The 18,355-nt window shown below is 49.9% G+C and overlaps 1 protein-coding gene across 2 annotated transcripts; it reads right to left on the bottom strand.

Annotated features, from left to right (window-relative positions):
* Positions 1-8,752: 8,752 nt before the first annotated feature.
* Trim72 (tripartite motif containing 72) lies at positions 8,753-16,870 on the bottom strand. 2 transcript variants are annotated; one of them, XM_057778454.1, is made up of 7 exons: positions 16,767-16,870; positions 15,873-16,283; positions 13,354-13,449; positions 13,035-13,265; positions 12,571-12,593; positions 11,578-11,696; positions 8,753-10,546 (listed from the first exon to the last, which is right to left on the bottom strand). In XM_057778454.1, the coding sequence occupies exons 2-7, from the start codon at positions 16,260-16,262 to the stop codon at positions 9,969-9,971; spliced, it is 1,437 nt and encodes a 478-aa protein (XP_057634437.1). In that variant the 5' UTR covers positions 16,263-16,283; positions 16,767-16,870; the 3' UTR covers positions 8,753-9,968. The 2 variants fall into 2 exon arrangements, with proteins under 2 accessions (XP_057634437.1, XP_057634436.1); XM_057778453.1 differs by having other exon boundaries at positions 16,704-16,870.
* Positions 16,871-18,355: the final 1,485 nt, after the last annotated feature.

Genomic DNA, 18,355 nt, shown 5'->3' on the forward strand with positions numbered 1-18,355 from the left:
CCCTGGGCACTAAGTGTGCATGGTACACATACACACACCCAGGCAAAATACCCTTACACAAAAATAAAATAAGTTTTCAAAAAGAAAATGAGTAAGTGATATGGATGAGGGATTTTTAGGAGAAATATAGTTAAATGTGATATTTGAAGCGATATAAATGTCAGTTATTCTGGTCTGATCACCATACATCGTAAATATGAATTGAGATATATGGCACTACGTTATGATAAAAAGCAATTACATTCTAAGAGACTGGAACTTTTGTTGAACCTCTTAGCCAAAGTTATCAATACACCTTGAGGTCCTGTCTAGAATGGTGGTACATGCTTTTAATCCTAGCACTTGGGAAACAGAGATAGGCAGATCTCTGTGAGTTTGAGGCCAGCCTGACCCATAAAGTGAGTAGCAAGCCAGCCAGATGAGACAGTAAAACCCTATTTCAAAAATAAATAAATAAATAAAACCTGCAACCCTACTATACTCAGCCAACCTGACTTTAAGAAACAACTAGCCTGCCAGGAGGTGGTAGCGTACGCCTTTAATCCCAGCACTCGGGAGGCAGAGGCAGGTGGATCTCTGTGAGTTTTAGGCCAGCCTGGTCTACAAAGTGAGTTCCAGGACAGGCTCCAAAGCTACAGAGAAACCCTGTCTCAAAAAGAAAGAAACAAACAAACAAATAAACAACCAGCCTCATGTGCCTTGGGTTCCTCATGTAATCAACTTTTACAACCTAAGCTAATGCATCGCTGCAGTCTCAAGTTATGTGCTGTCCCATGCCTGACCCAAAACGATGCAAGTGTATTGTTTGCTGAAAACACAAAAATAGAGGTTGAAAGCAATCTCATAAAGTGAAAATCCTTCATAAGTATTGAACACAATATTTATGAAGATTATCAAACACACAATACTTATGAATATTGTTGGGTCTGGGATCACGCAATGATGGAGAGACAGACCACCAAAGTCTAGTAAACCAGAAGCAAGATTTATTCCAGAAAAAGAAAAAAAGTCACCATGGGGCACACAAGCTTCTCAATTATAGCTGTGACCCCAGCCAGAGCTCAGGCTTCTGCAGTTGTGGCAATGGGGGGTTGGCTTGGGGCTTCCTCTTAAAGGAAAATCAAGCACCACATGGAGTCAAAGAGCTTTTACAGCCTTGAGGTCAGGCTTAAAGTCACAGTACATCTTAAGTTTTACAGCGTTGGTTATAATAGGTTAGGATATTAACTTAGAGTGTTTGCGAAAGCCACTTTCCACTGCCCCTGAATGAACGCAAGAGTCCCATCCGGGGGCAGTTAAAAATGAAGGGACTACATGCAGAGGGTTCCATAGAGACAGTAGTTAGAAGCTAACCTTTGTCTGCAGGACCTGCCTAGCTGGGAAGCTGGGAGGTGGAGGCAATTGTTAAAGGTTTACCTCTGTGCACAGTGGCTGCCCGGATGGCTGCTCTTAAGAAAGTGTTTGCTAAAGGTTAAGAGTGACTGCCAGCTTTATTTATTTATTTTTCTCCCAAATTGTGTTTGAGTTTACAGCTTTCTATTGTATATTCCTGAACCGGACCCTTTAATTCTATATTCCATTCCTGAACTCTTCAAATTTTGCTTGATAAACAGCGGTGTTTGTAATACTGTTTTACAGGGTCATTTGGGGTCAGTTGAGGACTGTGACTTACTGCCTTATAAAACTGTTAAAGATTTCTGTAAGTACCCCTCATTCCCTACCCTCAAGATGTGTCCTGTATTGTTCAATAAAGACAGATTAAAGCCGTTTGTGAGAGTCAGACACAGGCACAGGGCCAGATTCACACGGCCGCTTTCAGGCAGGCTCAAATTCAGACTCCAACAACAGACCGAGAAGGAAGGACACAGGGAGCCTAAAGCAGAGAACTCAGATCGGGACTTGCTCTTGGTTACGTGACACCAAAGGGTCCTTAATGAGACACTGCACATTATTGGTGACTCAGAGATTTTTATTAATGCATTCAAACCTACTGCATTGTAGAGCCCCATATGAGGAATCTTTAGTGTGCTTAGTCCACGGAGAAATACTGTGTTGTATCCCATTGATATGTACAACTATCATATGTTAATTAAAAATGAAAAATAACCAGGTGGTGGTGGTGCATACCTTTAGTCCTAGCACTCAGGGGGCAGAGACAAGAGGATCTCTGAGTTTGAGGTCAGCTTGGTCTACAAAGCAAGTTCCAGGATAATCAGGGCTACACAGAGAACTCCTGTCTCAAAAAAGAAGAAGAAGGAGGAGGTGGAGGAGGAGGAGGAGGAGGAGGAGGAGGAGGAGGAGGAGGAGGACGACGACGACGACGACGACGACGACGACGACGACGACGACGACGAAGAAGAAGAAGAAGAAGAAGAAGAAGAAGAAGAAGAAGAAGAAGAAGAAGAAGAAGAAGAAGAAGAAGAAGAAAGAAAGAAAAGAAAAAAACAAGAATAATTCCTGCTTGTGGTTTGGAGTAGTGTTCAATGACAGAGAACTTGCTTTTCACGAGCGAGGCCCAGATTTCATCCCCAGTACCACACAAATAGATAACACCTTATACATCTGAGCAGTAAAAAGCAGAGTGGAGGGGGGAGGGGAATGTATGTATTTAGGAAGTACATGTATATACATGTATGAATGCAACAACTATGAAAAAAGGTCGTGAATTTGAAAGAGAGCAAGGAAGGGTAAACAGAAGGGTTTGGAGGAGGAAAGAAAAGGGGGGAGTTGTAATTATAATCGAAAAATAAAATTGAAAATTTTATTTTAAATTGAAACAGTATACCACATATTTCTTTTTTATTATGTTAACAGAAAGAAAGAAATATTTGGGTCAAGAAGTGATGGCACACGCTTTTAATCTCAGCACTCGGGAGGCAGAGGCAGGCAGATTTCTGTGAGTTCGAGGACAGCCTGGTCTACAAGAGCTAGTTCCTGAACAGCCAGGATTGTTACACAGGAAACCCTATCTAGAAAATTTTTTTAAATTATAGATACAATTTTATAATATATATGTATATATATATATAAGTTTTGTGTGTGTATGTGTATATATATGATATTTGGAGATGATTTGGGAAACCTCACTCACATGATGCTGCTTGGGGTCTAACCCAGACACCAAAAAGAAAAAAAATAAGCCCAAAGCTAAGGACAAAATGTGATTTATCAAAGTCCTGCTATGTGGCCTTTTCTTGAGAAAATATAGACAAACACCTTCTCAACAACGGTCCAAAGAAATGAAGAAAGAATGAGTGTGACTGGGGTAAAGGTGACTTACACAAGTGTAGCGACCTATACACAACAACTAAAGAAAGCTCTCGTACCCCCAGTCACCATTAATGTTTATATATCCTTGAGGGGTGAGTCCTTCCTTCTAGCAACCCAAACACTGTCTATAAAAGTTTAGGGAGAGGCCCCTACTCAGAGATTGAGAAAGTTAACAGGACCAATCTTATGCAGGTCTCCTTCCAGGAAACACAGTTCAAAAGGGCAGTGGCTTAGTCACACCCAGAGAACAGTGTTTCACAACAGCTCTGTAGCTTATAGAGGGCTGCCCATAAGGACTTCAAGATTTCCTAGTGGCAAGGGCAGGGCCAGTTCTGCCCTTTCCGATGTCCTTACTCCCGTCATTTATCCTCCTAGCACCGTGACAGGTTCCCCAAACACAAAATAAGTGAACGCCTGTAACATGGCCACAGACTTTAGTAGACCTCCTGAACTTAGCACAACTGACTCCATAGTGGACGTACCATTCAGGCCGTAAAACTCAGAATGCAGACAGCACCACCTGACAAATGAAAGCAAAGACCTCATCCATCAAGTCTAAATGAGGAAGGTTCGGGGCCACCCTGGGATCCCAAACACCCGGTATAATCACCAACCCGCTAATACAGACTTTCTCTTGGCTTAAAGCCATGTCTGAGCTGTCTTCTCTGCTGGATATCCCACAGCACCCCAAGTGGAGATCAGAGATTTCTTTTCTGGATTGCAGAAGTTAGAGAGTCTAAGCCGGGCCGTGGTGGCGCACGCCTTTAATCCCAGCACTCGGGAGGCAGCGACAGGCGGATCTCTGGGAGTTCGAGGCCAGCCTGGTCTACAAGAGGCAGACTCCAAAGCTACAGAGAAACCCTGTCTCAAAAAACCAAAAAAAAAAAAAGAGAGAGAGAGAGAAGTTAGAGTCTAGATGAAGCCTCAGAAGGGCCTATTGCTCGTTGCCAGGATTTAGAGATCTTCATAAACTGGAAAACTTGTGTCAACTTCCAAACTGGAGGATGCTGAAGGGAAGGATAGAGATGGCTAGGAGCAGCTGAGATGGCCAGACAAGAAAAGAGACAAGAGTGTGTCCCTCAGATGAGACACCCTAGACCAAGTGCGCACTGGAGAAAGCAGAGGGTTGAGGGGGGGAGAGGGATACATCTCTGCCCAGGATGGCTGCCTGCCTTGGCAAACAGACCAATCAGTGAGGCACAGGAAGGACAACATGGGCAGGGGTGGGGACCGTGTACAAGCATCACAATAAGTCAGGGCTGGAGAGATTGTTCAGTGGTTCAGAGCACACACTCATCTTGCAGAGGACCTGAGTTAAGTTCCCAGCACCCACATCAAGTAGCTCAAAAACACCTATAATTTTAGCTCCAGGGAGATCCAAAGCCTCTGGCCACACGCATGCACAAACCCCACACAGACACACATGCATGCATATAGTTAAAAATAACAAAGCTAAGCCTCGAGTGAGGGACTCAGTCAGAGAAGGTATGTCTGGACCAGCTTCGATAAGCCAACACCTCTTGTCTGGGTGTTAATCAGCATCTAGCTAGGTTTATATTTCTGTGATAGACACCATGACCAAAATCAATTGGGGAAGAAAAGCTTTATTTGATTTACGCATTCTGATGACAGTCTATCATGATGGGGAGCCATGGCACGAACCCAAGGCAGGTACCTGGAGGAAGGAACTGAAGCAGAGGCCCTAGAGGAATGCAGCTTACAGGCTTGCTCTCCATGGCTTGCTACCATCCTTCCTTATCCCACCCAGGACCACCTGCCCAGAGGTGGTACACCTTCAGTGAGCTGAGCCCTCCCACATCAGTCAGTAAACCCAGAGATGCCCCCACAGTCTACAGACCAACATGAAGGAGGTACTTTCTCATTGAGGTTCTCTCTTTCCAAGTGACCCTAGCTTAAGTCAAGTTGAGAGAAAAATAAAATAATAAGAAACTAACCAGCTAGATTTAGTGAGGGTCAGGAGGAAGGGTTCATTCGGCTGGCTGTGTCAGAGTGTTTGGCCCATGGTGTCTTGGCCTCTTGTGCTCGGGCAGAGCAATGTGGCAGAAGGAGCATGTGGCAGACAAGGTTCTTTACTTCATGGTGGACAGGAAGTAGAGCTTACAGAAAGGACTAGGGACCAGTGATAGCTTTCAAAGGCATGCCCCTAGTGAACCCCTGCTACACCCTTCTTCCTCATCCTCTTCTTAAAGTTTTCAGGACTTCCCAAAATAGTGCCCCCAGCTGAGGACCAAGTAAGTATTCAACACACACATCCCAACCATAAAACATGAGAGCTCACAGCCCTCTAAGTCAACTTAAAGAAGCCAGCACAGCAAGAGCCCTGGGTTTGCTCTCCAGCCTAAATGAGAGGGGGGGGTGCCTCCCTTCTCCATTCAGGTCCTCATAAATTAAAAATGATGCTGAATTCTGCTAGATTTTTTCTCTTTCTATTGTTTATTTATAACAGGGGAACGTGCATGGGCCACAGAAGGGCTACGTATATAGGTCAGAGGACCATCTGTGGAAGTTGGTTCTTTCCATCCACCATGTGGGTGCCAGGGATCAAACTCAGGGGAAAGGAGGACAATGCCAAGACTGCAAGTGTATTTTGATTGAAAAGTCCCCCATAGGCCCATAGTGATTGTGACAGGCTTTCTAGCCCACGCTGGCCTCAAGCTCAGTCAGTATACAGCTGAGGATAACCTTCAACTTTGGATCCTTTTGCCTCCACCTCCCATGGGCTGAGACAACAGGTATGTGCTGCCTAGTTTATTCTGTGTTGGGAGTTCCCTCCGGGGCTAGGCGCATCCTTGGCAAACACTCTACTGTTGGTTCTACATCTCCAGCCCCCATCATCTTGTCACCGTTCTTCTTCTTGTTTGGACAGGGTCTCTTGTAGCTCAGACTGGTCTCAAACTCCCTCTACCGGAGAATGGCCCTGAATGTCTGGTTCTGCAGTCTCCATCCCATACCTTCTAAGCACTAGGATTACAGGTATGTACCGCTGTACCTATGTGGTGTTGAGGATCAAGCCAGGGGCTTTGCACAAACCCAAATTGCAGCCCCAGGCTGGTGCTTTGAATGCTTGCCCCACTAATGACGTGATTTTAGCATAAAATGAAAATAACACTAAAAAAGTTATATTCTCTCTCATATGTGGATCCTAACTATATATATATATATGTATACACACACACACATATATATACACTTGCTTGAGTGTGTGTGTGTGTGTGTGTGTGTGTGTGAAGGTCATAAAACTAGAAAACCAAACTGAGAAGAGGAACACTTTTAAGGAAGTCCCAGAATAATATGTGTAGCATAAAGGTAGAAAGGGGAGCAAAGGGGCAGAAGGATAAGGGGTGGACAGGAAGAAGGAAGAGGGAAGAGGGAGATGCGAGGAAACAAAGTCTTCTTCCCGTAAGCGGCTTCTGTCAGATGTTCTAGTCACACCAACACAAAATTCACCAGTATACACACACTCCTGTGAACCCAGGTCCTTCCAGCTCATTTCAGAGGCTGGAGAGCGGCTCAGCACGTACTGCTCCTGCCAAAGACTGGAGTGTGAATCGCCACCAAGCAGCTCCCATACCCATCTGTAAGTCCTGTTCCATGGGACCCAACGCCTTCCTCTGGCCTTCAAAGACAGTGCACTCGTGTGTGCAAACACACACACACATATATACACACACAGAGTTAAAAGTTTAAAAAAAAAGTTTGGGCTTTTTTGGGTTTTTTTGGGGGGGGTTGTTTTTGTTCTTCTTGTTGTTGTTGTTTTTGGAAACAGGGTTTCTCAGTGTAGACCTGACTGTCCTGAAACTCTCACTCTGAAGACCAGGCTGACCTCGAAATCACAGAGATCTGCTTGCTTCTCCCTCCAAGTGCTGGAATTAAAGGCATATATCACCACCTCAAAGTAAAATATGTTTTAACTTAACATCATTTCGCTCACACCTAGAGGATTCTAGACCTCCAGCATGAGATGCCGCAGAGCCTGGTGGAGCTTTAGTTGTTGTGAGGCCTAGTGCTGTGAAGATAAATTAGGTATTAAATACAACAGCACTGGGTTGGAGAGATGGCTCAGTGGTTAAGAGCACTGGCTGCTCTTCCAGAGGACCTGCATTCCAGTCCCAGCATCCATATGGTGGCTCACAACTGTCTATAACATCTCATGGTGTGCCGATATCCATGCAGACAAAACACCCATGTACATAAAATGCATTAAATAAAATAATAAAAGCAAAAGTACTAACTCAGAGCAAGCTCCCAGCAGGTGCCCTTGTCTTCCAGTGTAAACATGCCGTGTGGCTTCATCATTGTGCTATGAGAAGGCATCAGAAGGCACAGGAAATGTCGCAGCAGCCACTTCCTCTGGGTTCCCATCTTTCCCACGGGAAGAACTCATGTTAGACCATCTCTGCTGCAATAATGAATTACCTGAATCTTGGCAGCGTATGAAGTAACAGTTCTGGAGGTCCAAGAGCATGGTGCCAGTCTCACTCAGCTTCTGGTAAAGGCCCGATGCTGTTCTCCACATGGAAGGAAACTGGGAAGGGAGGCTGTTGCAAACCACCCCACGGCTCTTTTGCCTGATTTTAGGTAGAAATCAAAAAAAGACAAACACTATCTATGCAGTGCTGGAGTCCTAGGGAGACAGTGCACAGGACAGAGCTCCCAGACTGGTTTGCTCCTCCAGGCGGGGAGAACTTACAGTTTGGACGCTCAGTGTCACCACCCAAGATGGCGCTGCAGCACACACACTCACACGAGCATATTTTTTTTATATCCAAGAAAGTAGTCAGGTGTGGTAGCACACACCTTTAATCCCAGCAGAAGCAGGCAAATCTCTGAGTTTGAGGCCAGACAGCCAGGACTACAAAAAGAAACAAACACTGTCTTAAGAAAAATAAAAATCCAGGAAAGTATGAACCGAGAGGAGAGCAGGAAGGGGCCAGTTCCAGGCACCCCAGAGAAACCCTCTGTTTAATACCAGCACCAGGGCCCACAGGCAGACAGTGTCAAGTTCTTTCTCTTGGTGAGAAGCATGGGGGATTTCCTCACTATCCAAACAGGAACATATTCTAGAGGCACAGGGGAGGGGGGAGGGGTGCCTATGGGTTGTTCCTTTTCTTCCCTCCCACATCTCTCGGTCAGGGTTAAGTGCTACTTGAACCAGGAAATGTGTTTAGACTCAACGCCTCTGTCTACGCTTACAGCTAGCTAGTGAGGGTGTGCTCTCAGTGTGATCCCAGGTGACCTGCTGCTACAGGACACTTAGAAACCCTCTTTGTTAGAAGAACCATCTTTGCTGGGCATAGTAACATACACCTGAAACCCAACACTCCGGAGGCTGAGGGAGAGAATCAAGAATCTGAAACTAACCTGGGCCTCACAGTGCATTCTAGGTCAGCCTGGGCTACACAGCAAGACTTTGTCTCCAAAGAGACAAAAACAGAAATAGAGACATAGAGACAATCTTTTTTTTTATTTTAAATGTATGAGTGTTTTGCCTGCACATATGTCTGTGTACCACAAGTGCCCACAGAGAACAGAAGAGGCCATTAGATTCATGTGACTGGAGTGTGTGAGCCATGGTATCGGTGCTGGGAACTGAACCTCAATGTTCTACAAGAGCAGCGAGTGTTCTTAACCACCGAGCCATCTCTCCCGTGTCCAGAAGCCTGCTTTGGCCTCCCCCAGATCTGCTACCTCAGAAACACAGCAGAGTGTTACCAAGACACTGTTCTGTGCACATTCGTTTGTCTGTGACAGAGTCCTGCTGCCTTTCAACTTTCCATCCTCCTGCCTCAGCCTCCTGAGTGCTGGGAGTACAGACACCAGCAGTCTGTCAGGATTGTTGGGGGCTTTGAAAAGACCGTCCAGAACAGCCAGGACTGTTTCACAGAGAAACCATGTCTCAAAACAGAAAAACAAAAACAAAAGAAAGAGAGAGAGAGAGGGGGAGAGGGAGAGGGAGGAGAGGAAGAGGGAGAGGGGAGGGGAGGGGAGGGGAGGAGAGGAGAGGAGAGGAGAGGAGAGGAGAGGAGAGGAGAGGAGAGAAGAGAAGAGAAGAGAAGAGAAGAGAAGAGAAGAGAAGAGAAGAGAAGAGAAGAGAAGAGAAGAGAAGTGGGGAGGGGAGGAGAGGAGAGAAGAGGAGATGAGAGGCGGGAAGGGAAGAGGGAGGGAGGGAGAGAGAGAGAGAGAGAAAGAAAGGAAGAAAGAAGAGAGAGAAGGAAAAAGAAGACTGTTGATATCAGCAGCACTAACTGAAAACCTGCCCGGTAAGGGGAATGTGAAGACTTGAGGAGGGGCCTTCAGGAGCGAGTTGTGGGGCTGAAGGGACCACTGTTCCACAGACTTCCCAAGATTCTCCACTAAATTCCACCCTCTCCCCAGGCTCCCTAAACCTCAGCTTCCTCCTGGAACTCTTGATCCAAACTCAGATTGCCTCACGGGTCTGACTAATCGTCCTACTCCACAGACCCTATCCCTCCATCCCTCACCATCTGTCCCCTGCCCATCCCAACCCATGTGCTTCTCTGAGCTCTGTGAGACAAACTCCCCCTCCCTAGCACCCCTCAGCCTAGTCTTCAGCTCCAGAAACCCGCCCAACCCACTCCAGGCCTGACAAAGGTGACCTAAACCTCCCACCGCCTTCGGGACCGACCTCTTCCCCCTCTTCCCGCACAGGGCCGAGCTCAGGCCTGCTCGCCGCCGTCAGGCCCCACGAGCAGCAGCGGCTGACAGTTCTTGCCCTTGTCGTGCCAGCACACGTCAAAGAAGGGGTACACCGGCCCGGGCAGGCGCTCGTGGAAGGAAAAGAGGGGTGCAAGCGCGTCGGCGTCGCTCGCATCATAGAAAGCCAGCACGCCATCGGCGAAGCTCAGGTAGAGGCCGATGCGCGCCGGCCGCCGCTCGGGGGTGCGCAGTGCCCGCGGCTCCTTGGCCTCCACGTGCGCCTCCAGGACTTTGCCATCGCGCAGGCCGAGCAGCCACAGGCCCTGGGAGGGCACCGCGTGCAGTCGGCCACGGCGGGGAGCGTCAGCCGCCATAACGCCCAGGGCCCAGCGCGGCTTGTCGCCCACCTCCACCTCCCAGTAGTGCTCGCCCTGGGACAGCAGCTGCTGAGCCACCACCGCCACCGCCTTGTCGAACTGGCGCGTGTCTTCTCCCGCTGGCGGTGCCTTCTGCTCCGAGCACTCCACGCGGCGGCCAGAAGGGGACACGACCAGGCTCGGGTGCGCAGAGCTGGGGTCAAAAGTCAGTTCCTCCAGATCTGCCAAACAGACAATGGTCAGGCTGGCCGCGCGGAGCCTTCCTGCTCCCAACCAACTTAGGGACCTTAGAGTCCTCTCACCCTCCCCACATCCATACATTTGCTCAACTGCACAGTAAGGCACATGGTGGGCAGGACTGGAGAATTCCAAATGAGTGGTGTTTTCTGAGGCCCCCCCCAAAACGCCCAAGATCCAGAACAGGAGCCAGGAAGCCCAGTTCTGTCTGGCTTGATGTAGTCTATGGGCCTCGGGCGGTGGTGGCGCACGCCTTTAATCCCAGCACTCGGGAGGCAGAGGCAGGCGGATCTCTGGAAGTTCGAGACCAGCCTGGTCTACAAGAGCTAGTTCCAGGATAGGCTCCAAAACCACAGAGAAACCCTGTCTCGAAAAACCAAAAAAAAAAAGTTTATTCTTGAATAAACCAATGTTATACTCATTCCTGCCCCACCTGGACCAGAGACAATAAAGGGTGAATAGTCTCTCTCTCTCTCTCTCTCTCTCTCTCTCTCTCTCTCTCTCTCTCTCTCTCTCCCTCTCTCTCCCCTCCCCCGTGTGTGTGTGTGTGTGCGCGCGCGCGTGCGTGTCCATCCTGTGGGCACCCAGAAATATTAGCAAATATTAGCTTCTAGGAGAGGAGGCTGAGCTCTTGGCTCCCAGTCACAGGTTCCCAGAGGCAGTGTCAGGTGCAGTATTGTCCCCAGAGTTACAACGACACTACAAAACCTCAACCCCCAGCCAGCAGGAACCATCATCTCCATGGTCGGAGAAGGACAAGAACTGGCCAAGGATCACACAGTCAATAGCCCAGGGCCGTCATAGCAGCGCTCCTGGGGTCAGCTGGGTGCTTTCCGACTCATTTATCCACTGTAAACTCTAGGCCCTCACGGCTTAGGGAGCTGCATGGAAGAATCTAAGAGGCACAGTGTAGCTTCTTCCATGGCTTCTGAGGTGGGCTGGGAGACCAGCCCCTGTGCCCTGTGCCTCCCACCAACCCCACAGCTATCCATACCCAGAGCCGCCCTCTCGGTACCTGGCATCAGCGCCCGGAACATCTTCCTCCACACCTGGAATTTGAAGTCATCTGAGATGACAGGCAGCTGGATATCCAGCCTTGCGGGTGGTGGGGATTCGGACAGGATCTTCTGCAGCCTAAGTAAAGGGGTGCAGAGGTGATGGGGGGGCAGAAGGAAATACTTCGGGGACAAGAGGACACAGGTTGTTGGAGGGGACTTTCGGGATCGCCCCACATCACACCCCTGCCTCAAACTCTTCCACTAAAACGTCTGCTTGGGAATATGGAAATTCTGGAAATGGCGGAAGAGGACAGCTGCACAGCAGGAACGGATTGCTACACCGTGGCCCGTGCCGTTCACCCTAGCATCTGAGAGGCCAAGCTCATTAGTTCCCGCCTGCACTTGCGTGTTACTTCCCCAACTCCGGCCCATTCCTCCAGGATCCAACTCCAACATCCGTTCTTCTGGGGAGTCTCCTTTGGCTCCCCCTGTCTCTCCCAGCAGTCTTTTTTTTTTTCTTGCTGATTTTTTTATTAATTAATTAATTTAATTATTAAAGATTTCTGCCTCTTCCCCGCCACCACCTCCCATTCCCTCCCCCTCCCCCAATCAAGTCTTCCTTCCTCCTCAGCCCAAAGAGCAAGCAGGTTTCTCTGCCCTGTGGGAGGTCCAAGGACCACCCACCTCCATCCAGGTCTATTAAGGTGAGCATCCAAACTACCTGGGCTCCCACAAAGCCATTACGTGCAATAGGATCAAAAACCCATTGCCATTGTTCTTCAGTTCTCAGTAGTCCTCATTGCAGTCTTGAAATGATACCTGTGACCTGTCCACATCTGCAGCACCATGGCACCAGTATATGAGGTCCCCAGGAGTAAGGACCAAGGCCATTTCATTTCTGTGTTCAACACAGTGCACAGAAATGAGGTGAAAAGCACATTGCAAGCAGAGGGTGTCCCTGGAAGACTAGGGCAAGCAAGTTCAGCCAAAGAAAGAGACAGGTTCCTCACCTGCTGGTCACCAAGCAGTATTTCTGGAGAAAGAGAAAATGAGAATGGAGATAAAGCAGGGAGGGCGGACTCTGGAAAGCAGGGAGGGGGGACTCTGAGAGTTCTAACGGTGAAACAGACGACCAAGAATGTGGGGTCAGAAAAGCCTAAAGAAACCCAGGAGTCAAAGCCACTGATGGATATTAACTTTCATGTGAACAGCAATCCCAGAGCCATACAGTCTCCTGTTAGAAGATGCTCCTAACAGAGTCACAAACCCGCACCTTTAGGACATGGATGGTTCCACTTACACACTTATGCTCTATATACTCTGAACAGCGGTTCAGAGACCCAACTCTGAAATGAAGTCCTAGCTTTTCCCTCCACTGCTGTGGGCTTCAGGGTCCCCATATGACAACAGGACGAGGTCTCTGGAAATTGAGCAGTGGCAAGGAGGCAGGGAGGGGCGGTCCTTCAGTGCTCACCATAAGGAACTCTGTCTGCGGCTTGTCCGCCACCTCCTCCAGAACCTTCTCCATCTGCCGCAGTTGCTCCAGGTAGGAGTTCAGGCTTGACAGCTCCCGGCGCAAGGCCACCCCAGCCTCACCCCGCACCCTTTCCGCTTCACGGTCCAAAGAGCTCTCTAGGGCAGCCAGGAACACCCGCATCTTCCCCAGCTGCTCCCCGACAGCTCCCCGGAAATGACGCACGGTCTCCTGGGGTAAGGATGAGAAGATCCTTGCCTAGCGATCCTCCGCCTGGACCTACAGATCCTACAGGCTCTGCCACCCTCAGCCCCCTCACCTCCACCTCCACCAACTGATGCTCCAGCACGGCCACACTTTTCTCCTTTCTCATGCATGCCTCCTGCAGCTGCAGCTTTTGTTGGGGAAGCTGTGTCTATGGGACAGGAAAAAAGAGATGCTAGGGATGCCACCCCGAAACACAGCCCCCTTATCTCACCATCTGTACTTCTCCCCTCAATGGCAGCTTCTTCTCCAGCCCTCTGCTTAGTCCCCAGTCCATTTGCAGGCCTCCAGGCCTGGCCATACTTCATCCTTTGTCGCCATGGTAACTCACCACTGGCCTTACTTTCCCCAGTTAACCTCAGTATAGGTCCTTGCAAGGATCACAGACAAGACCATCACCAGACTGGAAAGTGTAGCGCGTGGCACACAGCAGGCTTCCAGAGATGAGGAAGGGATTTATAAAAACAAAAATGAAACGGAACATGATCGTGCATGTCTGTAACCCCAGCACTGGGGAGACTGAGGCAGTAGGATCACAAATTTGAGGTCATTCTGACCTATGTAATAGTACCCTGTCTCAGAGGAGAAGTAAAGAAGGGAGAGAAGAGGAAGGAAATGGGGAGGGAAAAGAGGAGGAGGAAGAGGAATGCGATCTTCCCATCCTGGATATCGCCCCTTATTTAAAAAGCCTGGCCCAGGCACCTGGAGCTCTAGTCAGCCCCTTTACAAACCTATGGGATCTGAGAACAGAAAATTTAATGTGCATACCTGCTATGAGTCAGCTAAATTCCACTGTGGGCTGGTTAGGGATCCCTGAACCAGGCTCAGAAGAGCTTCTAAAGGGTGCTGCCAGTCACCTCTGCCTTCTCACCCGACCCTCACTCCCCTCAGTCTCCTCCTCTGCAGAATGGGTGTCCTCTGCCAAGTGACACCTCCCCTGGGGAACCTGAAGACACAGGTGGCATTTGTTGGGGAAGTCACAGGTCTGAACCGAGGACTCCTAGCTAGCTGCCAGATCAGCCTCCACCTCAGATGTCCTCTCCTGAGGCTAACCTGATTGCTCTGGGAACCTGCAATCAGAGGTTCAGAGCCATGGTAAACAAGCCCCGTCCAGAAGGTGCTGGTGAGTCTGACAGCCGACTGGCTCAAAAAGTTCAAGCTTGAAGGTGTGGCATTCTTAAGGGCTTTTGACACATCGTGGGAGGTGGGGCCAACTTGGCCACTGGATGCCACCAACCTCACCAACAGGCCGGTTGCCTTCTACTTCAAGGACTACGGTGCCAAACTCATAGCAGCCATGCTGCAGGACATGGGTGTGCAGAAGTGGACAAGTACCAGAGCCTTCCTGTCCCCTGCCTCCTTCTGGCTCTCTTCTAGGCTCTCCATCTTCAGACCGCTTAAGGCTTAGGCTACCCTGATGCCGGTCACTGAGACTGGGGCTTCACATCTGCTCCTTACAAGTTCCCCGAAGCCTCGCACTTCTATTCCACAGGTTCTAGCCTCTCTCCACAGACACAAGTGAGCTAGGTTTAGAGTTCTAGGGTCAGCAAAGGGAAAACTGGGCTGGGTGGACTCCTAGCTGGACTGAGCGAGGCAGGAGCAGGAAGGAGGGCTGTGAGGCGAGGCCCTGGGAAGTTTGGGGATCGCTATCAAAGGCCAGTGAAGACTAGGCACAATGCCTCTGCGGCAGCAGAAGACAACAGTAGTAGCAGCTCCACCGGCCTGAAGAAGGACGGCTCAGGACCCTACTTCCTCCCCCTGCCTCTGCACCTGTTCACTTTTCCACAAGCTAATAAATGCTTAATAACAGACCTTTCTGGGCCAACCGGGCACATACCTGTTAGTATCTGCATGCGTGTAATCTGTGATATCCGTGACTTGTAGGAGCACGTATAGCTGGCATGTCCGTTTGACTATAATTAGATATTTATTTTTCCTAGTGCAACTTGGGAAAGCACCACTGTGTTATTCTAGCTCCAACCAGAATAACAGCCCAGACCGTGAGCCTTGGCCAAATGTGCCTTGCCCTTCCCACATCCCCGTGGAGCATGGAGCTTCAGGCTCACACAAGTTTAGCAGCTTGAGGGATGAATGAATTTCTGCTATGCACAGTAGACAACTGGACAGTTGGGTTCTGGAACTCCTGGCCTTGCCTTTAACTCCCCATCAGCTAGCCTTAACCGACACCCCACCCCGCAAACTTGCCAATCTAGCAGGTCCATCCAGTTCACCAAAAAGCGTGTGGGTGGGAGGTTGTATGTAACAATCTGCCAGACACACCACGGTTTAGTCAGATCTCCTTGGGCTTTTCTAGGCTTGCTGGAGGACTTCAGCCAGGCAAGCGCTATTCTGTACGCTGCTCCCAGCGGGTTCCGTGAGTTTTGCTCAGCAAGAAGACTCCTGCGGCCTTTTGGCCACCTCCCCTGGTCACCTAACCTGTCCACCCTCCTTAGCAACCTGGGTCCCTATTCTCTGAAGATCGTAATGCAAATCAACGCAGCGGTCTTCTCCCTTAGTCATACCCCGTTCTAGTCAGCCATTGTGCCCCAGCCCGACCCCTGCTGGGTCCCACACCTTGAGGCGGGCGTGGGCCTCGGCGGCAGGCAGAAGACGGTGGCCACGGTGCGAACCCAGAGAGGCACACACACCACACACAAGTGTGCGGTCCTGCTCGCAGTAGATGCTCAGTGGATCCAGGTGTTCCTCGCAGTGGCCTTGGGGCACTTGCGCCAGACTCTCCACGAGACGCGCTAACTGTAGGTTAGTGCTGAGCGCCTGCGGCCGCGTGGGTGCCTGACAGCAGGGACAGGGTACTGTGCCATCAGAGGCAGGCTCGCCTGCCACGCGGACCAGGCAGGCACGGCAGAAACTGTGACCACACTCAGCAGTCACTGGCGCATCAAACAGCGTCAGGCACAGTGGGCAGGACAGTTCCTGGTGCAGAAGACCTGGTGCAGCCGACATGGTGAGCCTGGGAAGAGGAGTCTGTCTGAGAGACCCAAAGACAGAATTCCAGCTCAATCCCACACTGGGTCTGTGGGCCCGCAGCCAGAGCCCCAACCTATAACTATCTTATAGTCCATACTGGAAGAGACTGGTTATAGCCCACAGGTAAACGGGATTTAGCATCGTTCCAAAGTGAGTGTATATATTGCCAATCAGCCCAGATAAAAACAAATATGACCCAACTGGGCCTTTGTCAACCCCGGTTTCTAAGCACGACCTGGTTCCAGTCTCACCCACTCCTTGCTCCTGATTTAGCCCAGGCTGAATGCCTCTGACCCATGTCTAGGCCCCAACTCTTCTGGAATTAGCCAGAATCCCCTCCCCAACTGTCTGCTCACTGACCTCTCTAGCATACCCAGCCCTCCCCCTTCCCGGTATCTCTAGGCCCACGGGACTCACAGATCTGGTGGGAGAATTTGGGCCAGAAAAGAACCAAGAAGGAACCGTCAGAAACAGGCGTACCAGCAGGGTGAACAGAGCTGCGTCCAGAGACCAGCGAGAAGCCAGCAGCAGGCTTGGTGCAAGGACAGGGACTCGGGGCCAGACGGCAGTCAGTGGACTCAACAGGTGACAAGCACATTCTGGGCAGAGGGCAGACCCTCCCAGATAGTTCACTGGCCCAAGAGCTATATTTAGCTGCCCTGCCCATCCCCTCCCACCGCTTCTGGAAACCGTTCTAAAAGCGAAGCGTGAGTCGTCAACAGGCAGACGCCTCAAGTCCAGGCCACCTGTCCTGGCCCGTCCCCCCCTCAGGCCAGGGCAGAGCTTGGAATCAGTGCGGAAGCAGGACCTTCTGCACACACAGGGAAGACAACCGCCAAGGGCTGCCCCTTCTTCCGACTCTCACGTCCACAGTCTCTGGCTTCCTTCCTCCTTGTCTGTTGTTAGTTAACCTATTCATTTCCCAAGCTGACCACTTAGGGAGCCACACTGACATTGCCACCTCCACCTGTGGGAAGGCAGAACCTCCCCAAACCCTGAAAGGTTTTCCTCTTTCATAGCTGAGGTGAGCGTATTTTCTCCCTGTTTTCTAGCATAGGTCCTGGCATGAAGTACCCCCTCCCCAAACGCTGGGAAACTGAATGATAGGTAGGTGATTGAATGAACTGAGCCCAGAGTCTGCAGCTCAGAGCTGGAGCTTGCCCCGGGAGCACCCAGGATTTCTTCATGCTAATCTTTCAAATGTTAGTATAGATTTCAGTCAGGATAAAAATCACGGTCTTCCTTATGGCCCACAATTTACATCCTGTCTGACCCTGTTCATTGCTCTGACCTGCGGGTCTCGGCCCTTTCCCCTTGTTCCTCAAGGACTTGCTCTTGCCCACCCCTCTGCCTAGAATGCCCCTTCAACCCCAGACACTGCATGGCTCCCGTCCTTCTGCCCTCAGATCTCCTGTCGATGTCAACCTTTCAGTGATGCCTTTTCCAAATCCTGGGTTCTTAAATTCCTGAGTGTCATTGCCATGCCCTATAGTGGCAAGACAGACAGACAATATTCCCTTACTGTCTTTAAAGAACCGGGCTAGAGAGACGGCACATTGGTTAAAAGGCACTATCTGCTCCTCCGGAGAACCTGGGCTCTGTTCCCAGCACCTACATGGTGGCTCATCACCGTCTGTAACTCCAGTTCCTGGCAACGCGACACCCTCCTCTGACCTCTGTGGGCGCCAGGCACACAAGTGGCACATAACCGTACATGCATACAAAACACCATACACATAAAATAAAATAAACTTTAAACCATTTTAAAAAAACAAATTAGAGCAAGGGGTTGGGGGCGGGAGCTGAAGAGATGGCTTAGAAGTTAAGAGCCCTGGCTGCTCTTCCAGATATCTGGATCTCAATTCCCAGAAACCACGTGGTGGCTCACAACCATCTACAGTGAGATCTGGTGCCCTCTTCTGGCCTGCAGGCGTACATGCAGAACACTGCACACAGAGGTTGGTGTGGGGTGACTTAGGCCTGAGAAGCTGAGGCAAGAGGATCAAATGCTGTGGTATATGAGTTTAGGATGTGTCGCATTCGTTTATGCTGTGGATGATTTTTTTAAT

The sequence above is a fragment of the Chionomys nivalis genome, chromosome 8, assembly GCF_950005125.1.
Source record: "Chionomys nivalis chromosome 8, mChiNiv1.1, whole genome shotgun sequence".
Classification (NCBI taxonomy): Eukaryota; Metazoa; Chordata; class Mammalia; order Rodentia; family Cricetidae; genus Chionomys; species Chionomys nivalis.

What these genes read in the sequence shown, in the direction of transcription:
- Trim72 (XM_057778454.1), bottom strand. Translation starts at nt 16,262, where the DNA reads ATGTCGGCTGCACCAGGTCTTCTGCACCAGGAACTGTCCTGCCCACTG. An exon ending in CGCAGACAGAGTTCCTTATG is followed by an intron (nt 12,594 to 13,034) that starts GTGAGCACTGAA and finishes CTCTTTCTCCAG; the next exon opens with AAATACTGCTTGGTGACCAG. An exon ending in GTTCCGGGCGCTGATGCCAG is followed by an intron (nt 10,547 to 11,577) that starts GTACCGAGAGGG and finishes TCTGTTTGGCAG; the next exon opens with ATCTGGAGGAACTGACTTTT.